We start from the raw sequence: 18,217 nt of genomic DNA, 5'->3' as shown, positions 1-18,217 counted from the left end.
GACCATTATGTCACATTGGCTTTTCTGCATCAGACTCTTTGCAAACAACTCCTTTTGTAACGTTGCATTGATTCCTAAGAATCAGATTTTGTTCTGGTTTGGTTTAACCAAATAACGACATCGCCAGGAGCTCAGTTAATAGCTGGTCTTAAAGTTGTAACCCACATTTGAGAATCTGCGGGGGCTGGCTCCTTCTCAACCTGAGTCAGATGATAGTATCTTCTGCTTGGACAAAGCTGAGTGTCAAAAACTTCATTCCTTCTTCAGCACCTCCTAGGCTGCTTAGACAGAATTTAGGGATAGAGATGAATTGCCAGAGAATTGATCTTCCTAGAATAAGAGTGTTTAGAAAACACAGATATCTGAGCTAGCACCATGAAGATTTCTAGGAACTAAGCATCAGAAATTGTTTTTAGGTGTTGTCCTATCTAGTTAGAGGAAGAGGGACAGAACAATCTTTTAGGAGCTGAGGAGGTATGTAGATAAGTGCTGGTCTCATTTCAGAGGCAGCTATTGTCTTTCCCTCTCTCTTTCCTCTCTCCTGAAAAACTGGGAACATTGCTTGTGTTCATTTTTGGAACAGTAATTATTTTAGCACGCTCATGATTTACTCTGTTCTAATCAGCTACAATTTTTTTCATCTTATCTTTATTCACTTGAAGTAACAGCATTTTATATCACTATTGAATAATCAACAAATATTTATCAAGCCCCTGATCAATGCTGGGCACCATGCATTGTCAAATAGGAAATAACAGAAACAAACAAACAAAAAACCAGGGATAATGTGCTGTTCCTGTCTTTACCTCATTTTATGATGCAGCTGGGAGAAAATAAATGAGCAATGAAAAGTTAAAAAGTGATAAGCTGTAGTAATTCAAAATAGCAATATAAGAAATTTCACGAGCTAGTAATGTTTAATGGTCAGGCGGTTGGCAAAGATAAGTCCCAACTAAGTTCAGAGGAGAAAGAATTATTTATGCCTAAAGGATAATAAGAAGAAAGTCTGAATTCCTAATCGTTCATCCATGCATTCCATTCATTCATTCATTCAACAAATATATACAATGATTGCTTATTGTGTGCCAAGAACAAGTGACTTTTTTTCATGAACCTTATATTCTACTAAAGGACAAATAAAGAATCACTTGTGTAGTCAATAAATAAACAATTAATACACAATATGCTGGGTATTGGTGAGTGTCATGAAGAAAAGTAAAGCAAGGTGAGGAGATGGAGAATGGAGAGGGGACACTGTTCTAAACAGGTTCAGGAAAAAGGACTAAGGTGACTTTTGAGCAGAGCCCTGAAGGAAGTAAGGGAATGAACCATGTGGGTCTCTGGAGAACAGTGTTTAGGGGAGAAGGCGCATCAAACGCAGAGGTCCTTGGCATGTGCAAGGACCAGCACACAGGACGCCAGTGTGACTGGAGCAGAGTGAGTGGGGAGGAGAGTGTGCAGACTCTTGGGGCTCCATTGGCTGAGGTAGATGTTTGGATTTTACTCTGAGCGAGTTAGGGAACCACTGGAGCATTTTGAACAGGGCATGAGCTTTTTGAAGGAGGCTACTACAATAGCTTAGGGAAGACATGACGGTGCCCTGGACCAGTGTGTCTGCTGTGGAGCAGCTGAGAAGTGGAGGGGTTTTGGATATTGTGCTTTGAATGTACCTGTCCCTATACAGGCACAGTTCATGAGGAGACAGAAACTTAGCACGTTTCTGTGGTGTGGCTCTGGGAAAACAGGTATGCGCACATATTGCTGACAGCAATGCAAATCTGTACAACCACTTTGGAGGGGATTTTAACAAAACTGCAATACACTTGTCCTCCAATCCAGCAATCCTTATAGGAATTTACCGTAAAGATACACCTGCAACAACATCGAAATACATATGTACATACATATGTTATTTATTGCAACATCATTTGTAATTGCAGAACAGAAACAATCTAAATGCCTTTATATGGAAGAGTGGTTCAATAACTGGTATATCCATATAATGGAATACTGTGCAGTTACAAAAAAAGAATGAAGAGGATCTCTAAAAAATGAAGAGAGAAGCTTCCAGAATATATTATGCAAAACAGTATCTAAAGCATGCTATCTTTGGCCCTGGCAGGTTAGCTCAATTGGTTAGGGTATTGTCCCCATATGCCAAAGTTGAGGGTTCAATACCTGCTCAGGATACATACAAGAAGCAACCAGTGAATGAATACATAAGTAGAACAACAAATTGATGTCCCTCTCCTTTCTTATATCTCTCTCTCAAGTCAATTTAAAAAATTGAAAAAATAAAATAAAGCATGTTACCTTTCATGCAAAAAACAAGAGGGCATAAGAATATATATCTATCTTCTCAATTCTGCAAGAAGTAGTAAAGGAAGGATGAATCCAAAGGCTAGTATTTTATTAGCTATCTACATGGATGGTAGAAGAGGATTAAAAGAGTGGTGGAATGGGAAACAGGAGGGGAATGACATTTCTCTGCATATTTCTTTTTGTGTAATTTTGACTTTTAGTACTACATTAGTGTTGCTCAAACTTAAAAAATAAATAAACAGATGAATAAAAGAAGGATGGGCCCTGTCAGTAGTTCAGTTGGTTAGAGCATTGTCCCCATATCAGTGCTCTAGGCCAAGGTTACAGGTTCGATCCCCAGTTAGGGCACATACAAGAAGCAACCAAAGAATGCATAAATAAGTCGAGCAACAAATCAGCATCTCTTTCTCTCTCTACCTGCCTCCGCCCCTTCCTTTATCCCTCTAAAATCCATCAATTAAAAATTTTTTAAAAAACAAGGATGGGAGTAAAACCCCAAATGGAATAAAAACAGTAACAAAAGAAAACCTAACTGTATTACAAATAACATAACCACCTGAGGACATCAGGAAGAAAATAAGTAACTTTGGAAAACAATATTTTGATTATATACTGTAAGTCTGAAGGTGAAGAGAGCTGTATAGTACTCAGTCATTTTTACCATGGGGACATGGGCCAGCAATACTGAAGCCATTTTATATGTATTCCAAGATTGAAGAACTAGATAAAGAAATTGTTGATTTAAAGAAAAAAAACTTAGTACATTATAGCTGTTCAAAACAAAATTTATTCAGTTAAATTGAACTTTTTGCCCAATAGGGACTCGAGGTATTCCTGAACTTCCTAAAAACTCTGGTTAAAATTTTTGTGTGTGTATACTTAATGGAGATGGGGTCCATAACTTTGTCAGTTCTTTAGTGTTTGTGGCCCAACAGATGTTAGCCTTCGCACATTCTTACAATATCCCCTGGGAGGTAGATGTTATAATCCCCATTATGAGAAAGCTGAGGCTCATCTATAAGCCGTGGGTCTAGGTAATCCAGGACAGCGTAAAGGAGAAAGGATGTAAGGAACAACCAATATTGGGTCAGGATGGGAAAACCCCACCATTTTCAGGAGGAAGGGAGTAAATTAGCATGAGCAGGGGGCGGTGGTGTAGCAATCACTTCAAGAATTCTCCAGGAGAGAAGTGCTTGGCAACAGCTGGATCCAGGACAAAATGGAAGGCTTTGTGCCATTCCCAAATAACTTACCTAAGTCTGATTGGTTTTGTACAAGAAAAAATAAAAAAAGATCATGGATGTGTCAGGTTGGTTTTGTGAGGCCTTACCTGCATTATAATAAAAAGCTATCTGCTTTACCCTTTCTGGAAACGCACCATTTGTTAAGGTTCACGCTTTTATAATCATTAGATTAGATACTCAAGATTCTGTCTTTTGAGCAAGAACACAGAATGGCCCTTCCAGAGCATAGGTTCTCGAGGGGAAACAAGCCAGACAGAAAGGGGCCTCAGTGCGTCTCAGGCCTGCTGCCTGGTTTTCAGGAAACTCCCCTCTGGTTTCTTGTCCTGGGCCCCATGGGCCAATTGTGGCTCATCCCTAATAGTCTCATTTACCAAAAAAACACCAAGATGATCCTCTCTTAGCAAGCTGTTGGCTTCACCAGCTAGAACACACCAAGCAGCCTGGTCCCTGAGTTGACATTTCCTTATATTCTACTGTGGTTTTGACACCTCACTGGGTGTGTCTGTTTTTGTGTTTACATTTTGTGATTAATCACTATGTGGCTGTTACATCCTATTTGTAACTTATATAGTAATATGATATTGGTGCTAACGGGGTTTTAACAAGCTTCCCATTCTGTGAAGAATATTCTGGAAATTCCCTTAAATGAGCAGGCAACTCAAATCCTATTACAAGCCAGGTAGTCATTGTATTTTGCTGTGTATAATGTGCACTTTTTTGCCCAATTTTTGAGGGAAAAATAAGGATGTGCATCACACATCGGTATAATGATTACATACCGTGGGTATAATAATCCTTGTATAACGCGCACAAAAACGTGGGTGCACGTTATACACGGTAGTGCATTATGAGTGGCAAATTATGGTAGATTTCCCTTATTGATTCAGGAGTTCAGTCCTGGCCTGTGTGCTTTACCTTCAAACGTCTAGCTGATAGAATTTAGTCACCCCTCACCAAGAGGGTAGCCCTAAAACAGTGGGCAAAAGGTAGCATTATTCTTTCGTTTTCCTAAAAAGAAATTTGTTTGAGATTTTTTTGACGTCAGAATTTTCAAGGGATTGTGCCGTAACAGAGATTTCAGCAAAATGCCCAAGATTGAGACACAGGACTCCTGAGAAAGGCTTGGCAGGCCTGATGTGATTAAAGATGCTAGTTCAGTCCAACCCCGGGGTCCAGCACCAACGACATGCTCTCTGGACCCTTATCAGTTTCACAGTTGCATGTGTGCGCTCTCTGTAAACCACATCCATGTTCATACTAACAAATGGGTTCCGGTCCTCTCTACACTTTTACTCCAGTAGGCCCCACAAGCCTGGCCTTCAGGAATGAGCTGGAAGGCCTGGGTTTGCACCTGGTGCTGGTTCTTGTGACCTAGGCATTCTATGGCTGGTCATAACTTATGGGTCTCCTCAACTAGAAAATGGGATTGCTGGTCACCCCTACCTTATTTACATGGCTATTGTAAGAACTCCTTGATTTGTTTATATGAAAGCATTTCTTAGCAGCAGTCACCACACATGCATTATCTTTTTATGATTATGTCTACTAAGTTCTTACGCACGTTATCATAATGTAACATTCATGCATGTTTTTCTTTAGAGAAAAACTGCAATCAAAGACCAGTGGCTAGCACAGTGTTTGGCAGTTCTGTCTGTTAACTGACCACTTGCCTTTTCATGTCCTCTTTTTCACAAGTATTCAAAGCATTGTGCCCTACAGCAACCAAACAGTGTTAGAACAGCTAAAGCAATAATTGTAAGCTCAGACCTTACGGCACTCCTCTGATGGTATCTAATGACTTGCCTGCCGTGCCCAAGGTTCCTATTCCTGATCCTGGGTGATAAGAAGGTGCCAGAGGGTCACTTCCCCACTTTGCACATGGGAACAGAGAGGCAAAGTTTGGGGAAACTTGCCTCATAATCTCCCTAGGAGTCAGAAGTGGAGCCAGGTATAGACATTTCTTCCCTTAAGTCTCTGACTCAGTGCTTTCTTTAGGTTAATGCCTCACATCCATTCCAGTGACTTTTCCAGCATCCTTTTACATGTGTTCTCCTTTGGCCTGAAGAAGAGAGAAAGGGTACTCAAATACACACTGGCTGGCAGAGATAGACATGCTGCTAAGCTTGGAGCTGTGTGAACTTGCTTTTTCTTCTCGTTGATCACTTTTCCCTTACCTTCCAGGACTGCAGCATGAAGGGATTTTCCGGGTGTCAGGATCCCAGGTGGAAGTGAATGACATCAAAAATGCCTTTGAGAGAGGTGAGGAAACAGCCTGGAAGATAAGACCAAATGTCTGCCAGCCTCCTGGAATATTGGCTCCACCTGTACTCCCCTGAGAGGTACCCAGAGGTTAGAAAGCCAGTTGCCTCCCTCTTCAGCCCAGCACCTGCTCTCTTGTAGACATTTCTCCCTAGATATGCAGGGAGATGACAACACCCATCTCAGCTGTCTCCTTCTCAGCCCCATTCATCTTGCCTTCTGTGGATGATCGGCCGAAACCCAAGAAGTTAACTGTGGTATCTGGGCGGTTTATGGCTTCATTCGGAACCCTTGGTGGCAGTTAATATCAAGGCTAATGCGCCTGTACATCGTAGTCCATTTATTATTCTGTGGGCTATTAAGGTAATGGGCAAGCTTTGGCAATTTCCGTCACTATAATGGATATATATAGTTTCAATTTGAGGTTGGTCCAATCATTAAATCTAATTACATTTGATACGAAATTTTCCATAGGGAGCTCCGGCATGATTGTTCTCTTGTAAGTAGGTGTCCTTTGTTGCAGGCCAGGAAGAGTGAGAGCTACTCAGAGGGGCTGGCCTTCCTGGCCTCATTTTCCTCCCCCAGGAGCTCAGTCCCAGCCTGGTTTCATGATTCTTATGAGAGAGCCAGTTGCCATGCCCCGTCCCCAGCCCAAAGGGAAATATCCCTCTGCTCGTCTGGCACAAGCAAATTTAAACTAACAGACTCTCATGCCTCTCCTCTGGCCCTGGGAGCCTCTGAGCCTAAGCAGTCTTCACGTTATCTTGTTTCTGGTTCGCCCTTCTTGTGGGCACCGTGCTGGACAGAGAGCTGAGGGACTGGGGTGAGGACTTAAACAGGTCACCCCTCCCCCCATCACCTCTACTTCATCCTGTGTGTTGTACCTCTCTCACTCTTTCCTTTTTTGGGGGGTTGCTTATTATCAGGAGAAGACCCCCTGGCTGGGGACCAGAATGACCATGACATGGACTCCATAGCTGGCGTCCTGAAGCTTTACTTCCGGGGGCTGGAGCACCCTCTCTTCCCGAAGGACATCTTCCGTGACCTGATGACCTGCGTCAGTAAGTACCTTCCTGGCTTCAGACTGGCCTCTGGGCCAGGGCACCTTGTAGCAACAGATAAGAAATTTCCAGAGTCTTTTTTTCTCGTCAGCTCTGCAGTAATGTTTTCCTTTTCTTCTTTTCTTTGGTGAAGCTTTTCCTCCTTATCATCGCTCCTTCATCCCCTGGTTGGGGAGAAGGGAAAATGACATTTTAGTTAAGAATCTAAAACTACTTGTTAGAATGCCTCGGTTTTTTTCTTCCTGACTCACCTGAAATTCCTTTGCTTCTCTGGGCTTTATCTTTCTTCAGTCAAATACATTTATACTCATATATAAGACGTAGTCCTTTTTAGTTATTGGAAGCTTATACATTAGTGCTTGAGATTTTCATGTACAAAGGGCGAAAGCAGAGACATTGCAAGTATTTCCTGCATGTTGCTTTAACCATGGCATGACTTACCTGCTACATATTTTAGTATGTGCTTTCCTAAGAATAAAGGCCCTCTGCACACTTAGAAGTAGCAGTATATTTTTGCTGAGAGAGATATAGTCTATCTTATCCTCCTTAGAAGTTCTCTGCCTCTTATTCTCTAATTTGGAGCTTTCCTGGCCGTTTCATCCTACTGGGACATCCTCTCATTTGTTTTCCATGGGAAACAATCCATGGGAAGTTGGATTAATCCCAGGTCATCCTGGTATCACGCCGCATTGGAGTGGTGGCTCCGGAGACTGGAAAATGCAGTACCTTTGAGATGGAGGAAAGATCCTTTTCCGCAGGTCGACCAGGGTTTCCATGGTCTGCTCCGCCGCCCCCAACCAAGGTTCCAGTTTGACCTAGTACACTTCCTGGGCACTGCCCTTCTGGGTTATTCTGAGAGAAAAAGACCCCAGAGTGTTCAGGGATCTCTCTTGTTTTATTTTTTGACCCGCTATTTGTGGGAATCTAATGGAAATGAGTTCTGTGGGTGATTAAATACATGCATTCCCTCATGTTTCCATGTCTTTTTTGAAGACTGGGCCCGGGTGGAAAGTCTTACGTAGGATGGGGCTACCAGGACAGTACGAGATACCTTGGCTGCCCTGCTCTCCCCTTGAGTGTGTTCCGCATCCATCACTCTCCATTCCTTTTTTACAAAAAGATATTCCTGATATTCACAAGGCTCACTGTGGAAGTGGGGAAGCTGGCCATTGTGGAGGCCACTAGCCTGGGGCCACAGGTCTTCTCCTACATACCACTGCCGACATGGACAGCCATTTCTTGTCTCTGGACATGTTCTTCTCATCTGCTAGATGGTGGGGTGGAGGGAACAGGGACGAGCCAGACTTGCCCAGAGGATAAGGTGACGCATGTGTAGAGTGGGCAGGACAGGGCCTGCTCCGGCTCGCTCCCTCCCCACACGTAGGCCCTCCAAGGCTGGGTGTCGAGCAGTCAGAGCAGGTTTATGGACAGTTTTTTGTCTGTGGTTGTCTCAATAAGAGGGTGGTAGATGCTTGGGGAATATCTCCAACCCTGTCTGTGCCCAAGGAGCAAATACCTTAAGCCCTGCATCAGTAAATGTCTGGAACCCAGCATGTACCTCATCCCAAGTGCACCAGTGTTATGTGGATTTGTCCTGGCCAATCCCTGTCTTACACCTGCTGGTAGTAAGGGCCTTCTTACGATTACTCCCTGGGTCTCAGTCACAGTGGAAGGTAACACATGGCTTTCTTTCTTTCAGCAATGGACAACCTGCAGGAGAGAGCTCTGCACATCCGGAAAGTCCTCCTGGTCCTGCCTAAAACCACTCTGATTATCATGAGATACCTCTTTGCCTTCCTCAATCAGTGAGTGAACTTCCCAGCGAATAGCTGGATCAGATCTTGGCTTCGGCCACTGGAACTTTATATATGGACCTGTGTCAGTTCATCCAGTCCAGCAAATATTTATTGAATACCTACTACGTGTTGGGCGCAGAAGTAAGCTGTAAGAATACATTGTAAAATCAGAAACAAAAGCCTTAATATCATTTAGCTCACATTCCAGGGGAGGAGACAGATAACAGCAGAAATGTCCGGTAGTAGTAAGTACTTAGAAGAAAATAAGGGATAGAGTACAGGGGTCTGAATGGGGGAGGGGCGAAAGGGAGAGCCACTGTAGCGGGACAGTCAGCAAAGGGCTCTCTGAGGAGCAGCAGCCCAAATAAAATGAAGGAAGAAACCACAGGGCGGTTCAAGACCATCCAGCCCTGAGAGTCATGGTTATTAGGGATTTGGATTTGGGAATCAATCGGATGATTTTAAGCAGGGTTGTTATTATCTGATCTATATGTTTCTTTAAAAACCTACCAACTACTTTGTGGAGAAGTTACTATGAGAGAGAGGCCTATGACAAGAAGCAGGGAGACCCTGAGGTTACTGTACCATCTTGGCAGGGGGCGGGGGGTGGCTTAGGCTGGGGAGGCGATGATGGAGGGTGGCGAGGTGGGGTCAGGTTTGGGGTCTGTTTTGAACATGGCACTGGCAGGACTTTCCGATGGTTAGGGTATGGAGTGTGAGGGACAAAAGCAATTCTACCTTTTAGCATGAGCAGCAGGGAAGTAGTGATGCCATTTATGGAGTTAGGGAAGACCAGGTCTGCGGGAAGGAACCGAGACAAAAGTGCCTGTGTGGGCATGTTCAGTTGAGGTGCCTTTTAGACCTCCAAGGGGAGATTCTAAATAGACGGCTGAACACAGGAGTTTGATGCTCAGAGGGGACACCTGGAGTTGGTGTAACTGCAAGAGGGGTCTGAGGGGACCTTGGGCTTAGATGGAGCGTCTCATCCAAGCAGTGTGTCCTTGCCCAGGGCATTGGAGTCCCCGCGGCAGCAACGTCAGCAAGCAGGGACATGTGCCACTCCTCCCCTTAGGCACCTGTCTTTCCACACTGCTGTCACTGCAGCATCTCCTTCAGCCTCCTGGACCAAAGGTTGTAAATGGGCAACCTGAGAGCCAGATAAGGCCATACGTGTTTCCCTGAAGTCCACTGTGTCTAGAAAGTATTGAAACATTTAAATATCAGGGGTTTACTTTTTTAAAAAATCTTGATTTCTAGCTTCCGTTGAAACATTTTTAGGCCGGGCAATACTGGATCTGCACCGCCCCCCCACCCCACCCCCCCACCCCCACCCCTGGCAGCCGCTCCCTGTGGAGGCGAGAAGAGGCAGGCACCGCCCCAGGCACCCCGCCCCCAGCCCCCCCACCGCTCCTCAATACCCAGGCTGAATTCGGTCACCATTTATCCTCACTCTTGCTGTACAGTTTTTTATATAGTGGAGAAATGTTTTTCTAGATCCATGAATCTATCAAAAGGAGAAAACAAAATTAGGCCAAGGGGCTTAGGGTTTTTTGGCACATATTTCTTTGTGAAAATGCAGAGTCTCCTCAACTCATTGGTCTCTGCTTCAAAGGAATACATTTTTAGAGACCACTGAATGAGCCTCAGCTCGCTTACAAGTCGGCCTAACTCTGTAGGAATCTGGGTTAGTGACCTCAGCCTGAGACCTTTCTGGGTCACCCACACTCTCCCTTGGCACTGTTGCTGGCCCTGCAGAGTGACAGAGGGTGCTGGCTCTGCAGCCTGCCACCTCCGTGTGGCTGTGTCTGCTCCATTTGTTAGCAAGTCCTGACTCAACACCACAGCTGCCTTTGAGTTCAGAACCCCCCATGACTCACACAGGGTGTTCACATACTGCCCAGTTTAGGCTGGTGGCATTGGAAACTCTGGTAATGACTCTTAAGGCCACCATCCTTGTCTCTCCTCCCTGACTGTCACCTGCCCTCGAAGTGAGGCTAGTCTGCTCCCCAGAGCAAGGAGCATGGTGGTAAGTGAACGGGTGGGGAACTGCAGGTCCTGGGGTGAATGTGTGTGTGAGCACAATGGCCTCATTCTCTTCCCCACACTTTCTTTCTGTTTAACGGATGTGGGGGCGGGTGGGGGCGGGGGCTTACAGGAGAGAAGAAACAACAGGGTAGGCATCATCTAGGGATGGAGATGGTGGCCCCTTTTGAAGGAAACATGGGAATTGCATGGATTCAAATGATTTTGTTTTGTTTTACTTTGTTTTCTGATTTAAGAAGATGAATTTATTGAAAAGGTGCAGCATTAATAATCAGTGTTTCCTAAAATAAATGGAATGCAGGACACAAGTGATAAAGAAGACCACCTCCTTGGGAAGATGACAGGTGATGAGTGTGCAGTCGCCAGCAGGTGTAGATAGTCGGCAGACAGCTCCTGCCCCAGACCTTCAAGGCCCTTTTCCGTTATTGCTCTGGGTCCTGAATGTATGTTGCTTTATTTCGGGCTATGGTCTTTTTCTTGGGTTGTACACATCCTCAATTTCAAGGAACCAAAAAAATTTATATTTATATATATATATAAAAAAACTAGTCTTTTAGAGTGCCTAACCGACTGCATGAACCTTGGGTAAGTGCCTCTCCAGAAGGCCTTGTTAATTATCCTGTGTTAGTATCTGCCTTATCTATTGCTGTGTAACAAATGTCTAAAACTTAGCAACTTAAAACTATAACCATCTATTATTATGTCATAGATCTTGTGGGTCAGGAATCCAAGTGCAGTTTAGCTGGGGACCTGTGGTTCAAGGTCTCATGAAGGTGCAGCGAGGGGGCCAGAGACACGGCTGTGGTCTGAGTAGGGGGAAGATCCACTTCCAAGCTCATTTATGTGGTGTTGGCAAGATTCGGTTCCTCAAAGGCTGCTGGACTGAGGACCCCCATTCCTGGCTGACTGCTGGCCAGAGGCCTCTCTTCGTCCCCTACCATAGAACTGCTTACAACATGGCAACTGGCTTCTTTCAGAGCACATGACGGAGAGCGCCCAAGACAAGACGCCACGGTCTTGTGTAACCTAATCTCAGAAGTGACATCCCATCACTTCTGCCATATTCCATTCACTAGAAATGCGTCACAAAATTTAGCCTACGCTCAAAGAGAGAGAATTACACAGGGGTGTAAATAGCGGTAGGCAGAGACCATCGGGTTCATTTTACAGGCTGCCGACTGCAGCATCTCGGCTGTCCAGTGAGTTTTTGCCCCCCAACAAAGTGTGGGTCGTTCCCTCTCACTGCTGCTGACTCTACTGCATGCTTTTGAAACCTGCTTTTTTTCAAATTTCAAGAAATGTTATCTGGTTTCTTGATAATCAAGTGAGGTCCACAGACTAGCAGCGTCAGCATCAGTTGAGAGATTGTTAGAAATTCAGAATTTCCCTCCCTCCCCCGCCAAGACCTGTGAATGAGAATCTGTATTTTAACGAGGTCCCTGGTGAGTTATATGAACACGAAAGTCCTAGAGGCACCACTCCAGATCCTCAAACATTGCTTCACAATCTAAAAGGGTGAATCAGTGGTGCTTCCCTTTCGTGGTTAAAACTGTCCCAGCTGCTGTCCGGAAAAGCTGAGTCTTCCTCTAAACTCGACTGATCTCAAGTGCCCAGATTCTGTCTGGGTTGTTCTTCTGACTTTCATGAGGAGTATTTTGGCTTCTATATGAGTTGGACAAGCAGAATTGTGGCTGAATTGTCTTGGAGATTCACAGATGCTCATGTATTTATTCACTTACTTAACACATATTTATTTAGCATCTACTGGGTACCAGGCCCTGTTTTAGTTGTTGGTTATCTAAGAGTGCTACACAGTTAATGTCTCTGACCTCATGGAGCTTATGTTCTGTTGGAGGAAGGCAGACAAAACTGATCAATACACATATCATATGTCAGAGGATAAGGGCTGTAGAGAAAAAGTAAAGCAGGTAAGGGGGCTGGGGAGCACCAGGGTAGGGGTGAGGGGTTTGCTCTTTAATATATAGTGGTCAAGGGACACCTCACTGAGCAGCAACAGTGGACAGTGACGTAGGAGGAGAACTGAGAAAGAACAGTGTCCCAGAAGCCACAAAGAGAAAGTATTTTGAGCATGGTATAAAAACTCTGTTCAATGAGCTGACAGGTCAACTAAGAAAAGGACTGAGAAATGATTTAGCAGCGTAAATATCTGTGGTGACCCTGGTGAGTATTGTCTTGATGGAATAGAAGGGGCAAAATCCTGATGGTTTTGTCATTTCAAGAGAGAAGGGGTGCTGATGATGGATAAATAAAATGCAGTAGGTCCATACAGTAGGGTAGTGTTCAGCCATCAAAAGGGATGAGGTACTGACACATGCTATGTTATAGATGAGCCTTGAAAACATCTTATCAAGTGAAGAAGCCAGTCACAAAGACCACATATAGTATGATTTCATTTGTATTAAATGTCCAGAATAGTATTAAATATCCATAGGATCAGGATCACGTATCCAGGGACTTGGGGGAGGGAGAATGATGAGTGACCGCTTAATGGATACAGGGCTTCTTCGGGAGTGATGAAGGTGTTCTGGAACTAGACAGCGGTGGTGTCTGCAACATTTTGAATACACTAGACGCCACTGAATTGTACGCTTTAAAATAGTTAAAATGGTAAATCTTATGCTTTGCATATTTTACCACAGTAAAAAAAAAAAAAAGAGCGGGGGGAGGGCCAAAGTGTGAGTCCTCTAGAGCACCCGTCATAAAATACCACAGACGAGATGGCTTAAACATTAGCAATTTATTTTCTCACAGTAGTGGAATCTGGAAGTCCACGTCAAGGTTCCAGCAAGGTTGGTTTCTGGTGAGACCTCTCGCCCTGGCTTATAGATGGGCCATTTTCTCAATGTGTCCTTACATGCCCTTTCCTGTGTGCACACACTGGGAAAGAGGGCTATGGTGTCTTTTCCTTTCCTTTTTTAAATTCCCACCTGAGGATATATTTATTGATTTTAAAGAGAGAGGAAGGGAAAGAGAGAAACATTGATAGGTTGCCTCCACTAAGCATCCCAACTGGGGATCAAACCCACTACCTAGGTATGTGTCCTGACCTGGAATCGAACCTGTTACCTTCTTGTTGTATAGGATGGCCCTCTAGCTGACTGAGCACCCAGCCAGGGTTCCTTTCCTTACAAGGAAACCAGTCTCGCCCTTATGACTTCATTTAACCTTAATTATCTCCTTTAAGGTCGTATCTCTAAATACAGTCATATTGGCGGTGGGGCACAATTCAGCCTATAACAAAAGAGATGGAGCCCTGGCTTGTGTGGCTCAGTGAATTAAGTGTTGGCCTGCACACCAATGGGTCACTGGTTCAATTCCCAGTCTTGGGCACATGCCTGGGTTGCAGGCCAAGTCCCCAGCAGGGAACGTGCGAGAGGCAGCTACACATTGATGTTTCTCTCCCTCTCTCCCTCCCTTCCTTTCTCTAAAAATAAAATAAAATCTTAAAAAGAGAGAGAGATGGAAAGGAGTCAGAGAATCAGAGACAGCTGGTACAGACAGTGCTCAAAGAATTTTATTATAGAGGAGGAGAGAAATGGAACAGTAATTTAGTGTGGACATGGGATTAAGAGAATTTCTTTTTTAAGATGGATGGTATTACTATGTTTCTATGCTGGTGGGAATGACCTAGTAGAGAAGGAAAACTGATGAAGGAGAGAGCAAGGACAATTGCTGGACTGATACTCTTGAAGAGGTGAAAGGAGATGGAATCCACGGCATAGGAAGAAAGACAGAAAATAAGGGAACAGAGGCAAGATGGTGAATAGTTTGGGGAGCGCGGAGGATGGGCAGGGCGAGTGAGGGCGCGCCTTTGCAGGACCCTCAGAAAGAATCAGTCAGAATCACTTCTCAGTTCTGGTCTCTCAGGGGGCCTGTTGGGAAAGTCTAGGGAAGGCTGTTAAGTCATGGATTTATAGAGGCAAGTTTTGGTGCCTCTCGCTGTGAAAGCTTTCAAAGGCCTGATGGATTCTCAACCCCATGTTTTGCCTAGGGCCATGGCAAATTATACAATTTCTCTTCATCCTTTTCAAACCTATAATCAAGCTTGATGCATAATATCTTACCCGTAGTCTGTTGGTTGTTGCCAGATCAAATCCCTGAGGCCTGTGAAGTTGAAGGTTTTCTAAGTGAAATATCATGTATTTAAAATAGCCTGTCCAAAGTTTAGTGTTTTCCCTGAGGATTTAAAGTTTTGGTTTTGGGATCTCGAGCCTTCAGCCTGTTAGATGATGCATGTCCGGAGAAGAGGGTAGACTCTTATAAATCAGTTACTGCCAAATGTCAGCAGGCCTGCTACCCTTTCCCAGACTAGAACCAAGGGTCCTGTGTCAGGCAGCAATCAGGATGTTATTAATTACAGAAAATATCTGTGGAATCCCATCTATGTGCCAGCCACAGGGCTCAATACTTAGCATATATTACCTCATTTAATCTTCGTAACAGCCCCATGGAGGCACAGAATGGCCTCCATTTTCTGATGATGAAACTGGGGCAAAGTCATGGAACTCGCAAAGCAACAGAGCTAGGACTCAAAACCAGGTCTGTTGGACCTGAAAATTCTTGGGATATATTTTGTTTTTTCTTTTCAAATGTAATCAAAGAGGCAAATGTGCCTCAGTAAAGAGTAAGAAATCCAGAAAAGTACATGAATCCAGAAAAGGACGTGATAAAAAGACAAGTTTCCTGCACCAATCCTAATTTTCTCATTCTCCCCCACAAAGTCTATGTTCCCAACCATGATGCTGAATCTTTCAAAGTTGCACAAAAGCTAATGAGTTCAAATCAGTTAGGATTCACTAATGTTATAGACCGAAACTATAAAAATATAGCACAACTCTTAGAGGAAATATATATATGCACCATAATACCCAAAGTTGTATGTATTTGAATGTGCACATATGAATTTTTCTGGGGAGAAAATCTTTAGTTTTCATCAAATTCTTAAAGGAGCCTGTTTCCCCAAAAAGTTGAGAGCCATGGCTTTAACTCCTAAACTTAAGGTGTTCCCCTTGTAGATTGGAAGAGGAGAGTCTTTGTCTGCATTTTCTTGGGAGTAAGAAATAAAACTAGACCTGTGACACCACAGTCCTTGCCTTAGAAGGCCCAGCAAGGTTTCTCTTTTCTCACAGAGCTTTGGCTGGTAATTTCAGGGCTAGAGTTTGCTTCCTTTGACCACCAGACTTCCCAGAAAATACTCGTTTCCTTCCATGTTACCAAAATATGGTCAGCAGACACTACAAAAGCAGGGTCTTCCTCCTCCTTGACCCTCCATGACACCAGAAACTGGCCAAGCTGGGATTAGCTACAACTTGAGGCCCCTTGTGCCTCAGTTGTCCCTGCTGAGGTTACCAAGGTAATTACTAGTCTGCCTGCCTGCCTGTCTGTCTGTCTCTCCCTCCAGTTTTTATTTGACCAAGAAGACAACTTAGAAACTTCTCCCAGCCTTTTCTGAATCTCTGCTCTCTTTTAACTCAGGAGCCAGAGAAGGATTGTAAAATTAACTTTTTATGACCTCCTATAAAGCGGTCCGGCCCCTGCGATCTATAACCTCACCCATCGCTGCCTCCCTGCATTTGACTAGGTCCTAGAGATCAGTGACTCTGAGTCCTGACTGTTCTCTCCACAACAGTTATTCACATTCACTGTACCATTTCACGTTTTGCCGGCCTTCTCTAAGGGGGATGGGGGGAGTATCTGAATCTTCGGTAGAAGAGAGAACCATTGAGTTAGAGACCAGCTTGGTACTTTGCATGTGGGTGTGGGACACACTAGAAATAAACTCTGCCAGTTTTGAAGAGCAGCTACTCACATAAAGACAGCTCAGTCGCAGGCCTCTGGTTCAGCATCGGAGGGCTTTGGTATCTTCTCAGGCTCTGGCAGAATCAGGTGCTGGGGACTTCTGCTCATGCCCCTAAAGGAAGCAGAACTCCTTAGCGGAGTCCACTGTTCTGCAGGCTGGGTGGGGGCGGGGCGGGGGGTGGATATCCAGAGCTGGCCCAACCTTCAGTGCCTGGACAGATAGAGACCAGTGGGTCTCATCAGGTGCAGTGGTTCACTGAAGGGCTTGGGTCCTCAGCCAGAGTTGAAGATGTGGCTGGAGCAGCTGCTGGCTGGAAAGAGGGAGTTCTCAGAATAAATGAATACCTGCTAATGAAGTCAGACTGCATCCAGACGACGCCTAAGTAGAAGCTGAATAGCATGCTGATCTTTTCCGGAATAAATCCTGAATATAATAATAAAGGAGAATATTATGAAAATGAAAAATAATTGCATTAGCTGTTCCAGAAAGAAATCTACTGGCTTGATGAAATATAAAAGCTGATTGGTTACCTGTTTTTAAAAATAAGTCTAGGTCTTAGAATGGACGATTTCTAATAATTTGATTATATTGCTATGCATGAAAGTTCATGATGCACAGCGCCTGTGTCTTCTAACCCTGTTATTACCAGGGCAGCCTGAGGGTCTTCATCTGCTCTGCCATCTTAGAGGATTGGCCTATTGGAGCCGTATCCAGCTCTGCAGGGTGGCATGTTGTCAAGGCAGGGTGGACTTGGTGGATAAGGTCTGGGGAGGGACCATAAGTAGGATTTGAATGGGGAGCTGGAGAGAGAAGAGGGGTGAGGCCTGCGAGGGGGCACTTCTGCTTTGCCTTTCCTTCGCTCCTCAGTGACCTGGCTCCTGGTGGTTATTCTCTTCCTGCTGCCAACTTTCTAGAAGGACTCTGCTACCCAGAAGAGCAGGTGGCAATTTGCGGAACTCCTGTTCTTGCCCTTGGCTTCGCCTCCTGTGGCTGTGTTTTCTGGGCATTCGTGCGCATGCTTTCCAGCTTGCACCCTTTCCCTTCTCCTCCAGTTTGTCACAGTTCAGTGAAGAGAACATGATGGACCCCTACAACCTCGCCATCTGCTTCGGGCCCTCGCTGATGTCAGTGCCTGAGGGCCACGACCAGGTGTCCTGCCAAGCCCACGTGAATGAGCTGATCAAAACCATCATCATCCAGCATGAGAACATCTTCCCAAACCCCAGGGAGCTGGAGGGCCCTGTCTACAGCAGAGGAGGAAGCACAGAGGATTACTGGTAGGGGTCTCAGGGCTGACGGAGGGGAGGGCATCGCCAACGCACACCGGTCTGGGGGCCAGATGGCCAAGCGAAGCCAAAGGGAGACAGTCAGATCTTCCCAGCCTCCCGCTCCCAGACTTTTCAAGCTGCCCGGATCTTGGGACAGTGTAGGCAGTGCCCCACCTTGACCCGACCTGTGGAGTAAGTGCCATTTCATGCCGCCTTTCTTTCTTAGGAGTTCTGAGTGGTGAGGGACCATTCTGAACGAGAATGACAATAGCCATAGCAATATTAACAATCTCTAGGAAAGGCAGTGTCATACAGTTGTACATAGAACTGCTGTTCATCAGTCACCAGTGCCTCTCAGGCTCCTACTCTGTGCTGTGCATTGTGGGAAACAGCCCTGGTTCCT

General features: G+C 44.9%; 1 protein-coding gene across 3 annotated transcripts in view; it reads left to right on the top strand.

Moving 5' to 3' along the window:
• Positions 1-18,217, top strand: part of SRGAP2 (SLIT-ROBO Rho GTPase activating protein 2) — a 248,467-nt gene that overhangs the window by 213,569 nt on the left and 16,681 nt on the right. For all 3 annotated transcript variants that reach the window (XM_054563274.1, XM_054563273.1, XM_054563275.1), the window contains exons 15-18: positions 5,748-5,825; positions 6,752-6,886; positions 8,586-8,691; positions 17,599-17,823. In XM_054563274.1, the coding sequence (XP_054419249.1) occupies positions 5,748-5,825; positions 6,752-6,886; positions 8,586-8,691; positions 17,599-17,823 (544 nt within the window). The remainder of the gene's footprint in view (positions 1-5,747; positions 5,826-6,751; positions 6,887-8,585; positions 8,692-17,598; positions 17,824-18,217) is intronic.

This window comes from Pteronotus mesoamericanus, unplaced genomic scaffold (assembly GCF_021234165.1).
Source record: "Pteronotus mesoamericanus isolate MK-2021 breed Mesoamerican mustached bat unplaced genomic scaffold, CSHL_Meso_final scaffold_705, whole genome shotgun sequence".
Taxonomy (NCBI): domain Eukaryota; kingdom Metazoa; phylum Chordata; class Mammalia; order Chiroptera; family Mormoopidae; genus Pteronotus; species Pteronotus mesoamericanus.
This window is presented reverse-complemented; position numbering and strand designations above follow the sequence as displayed.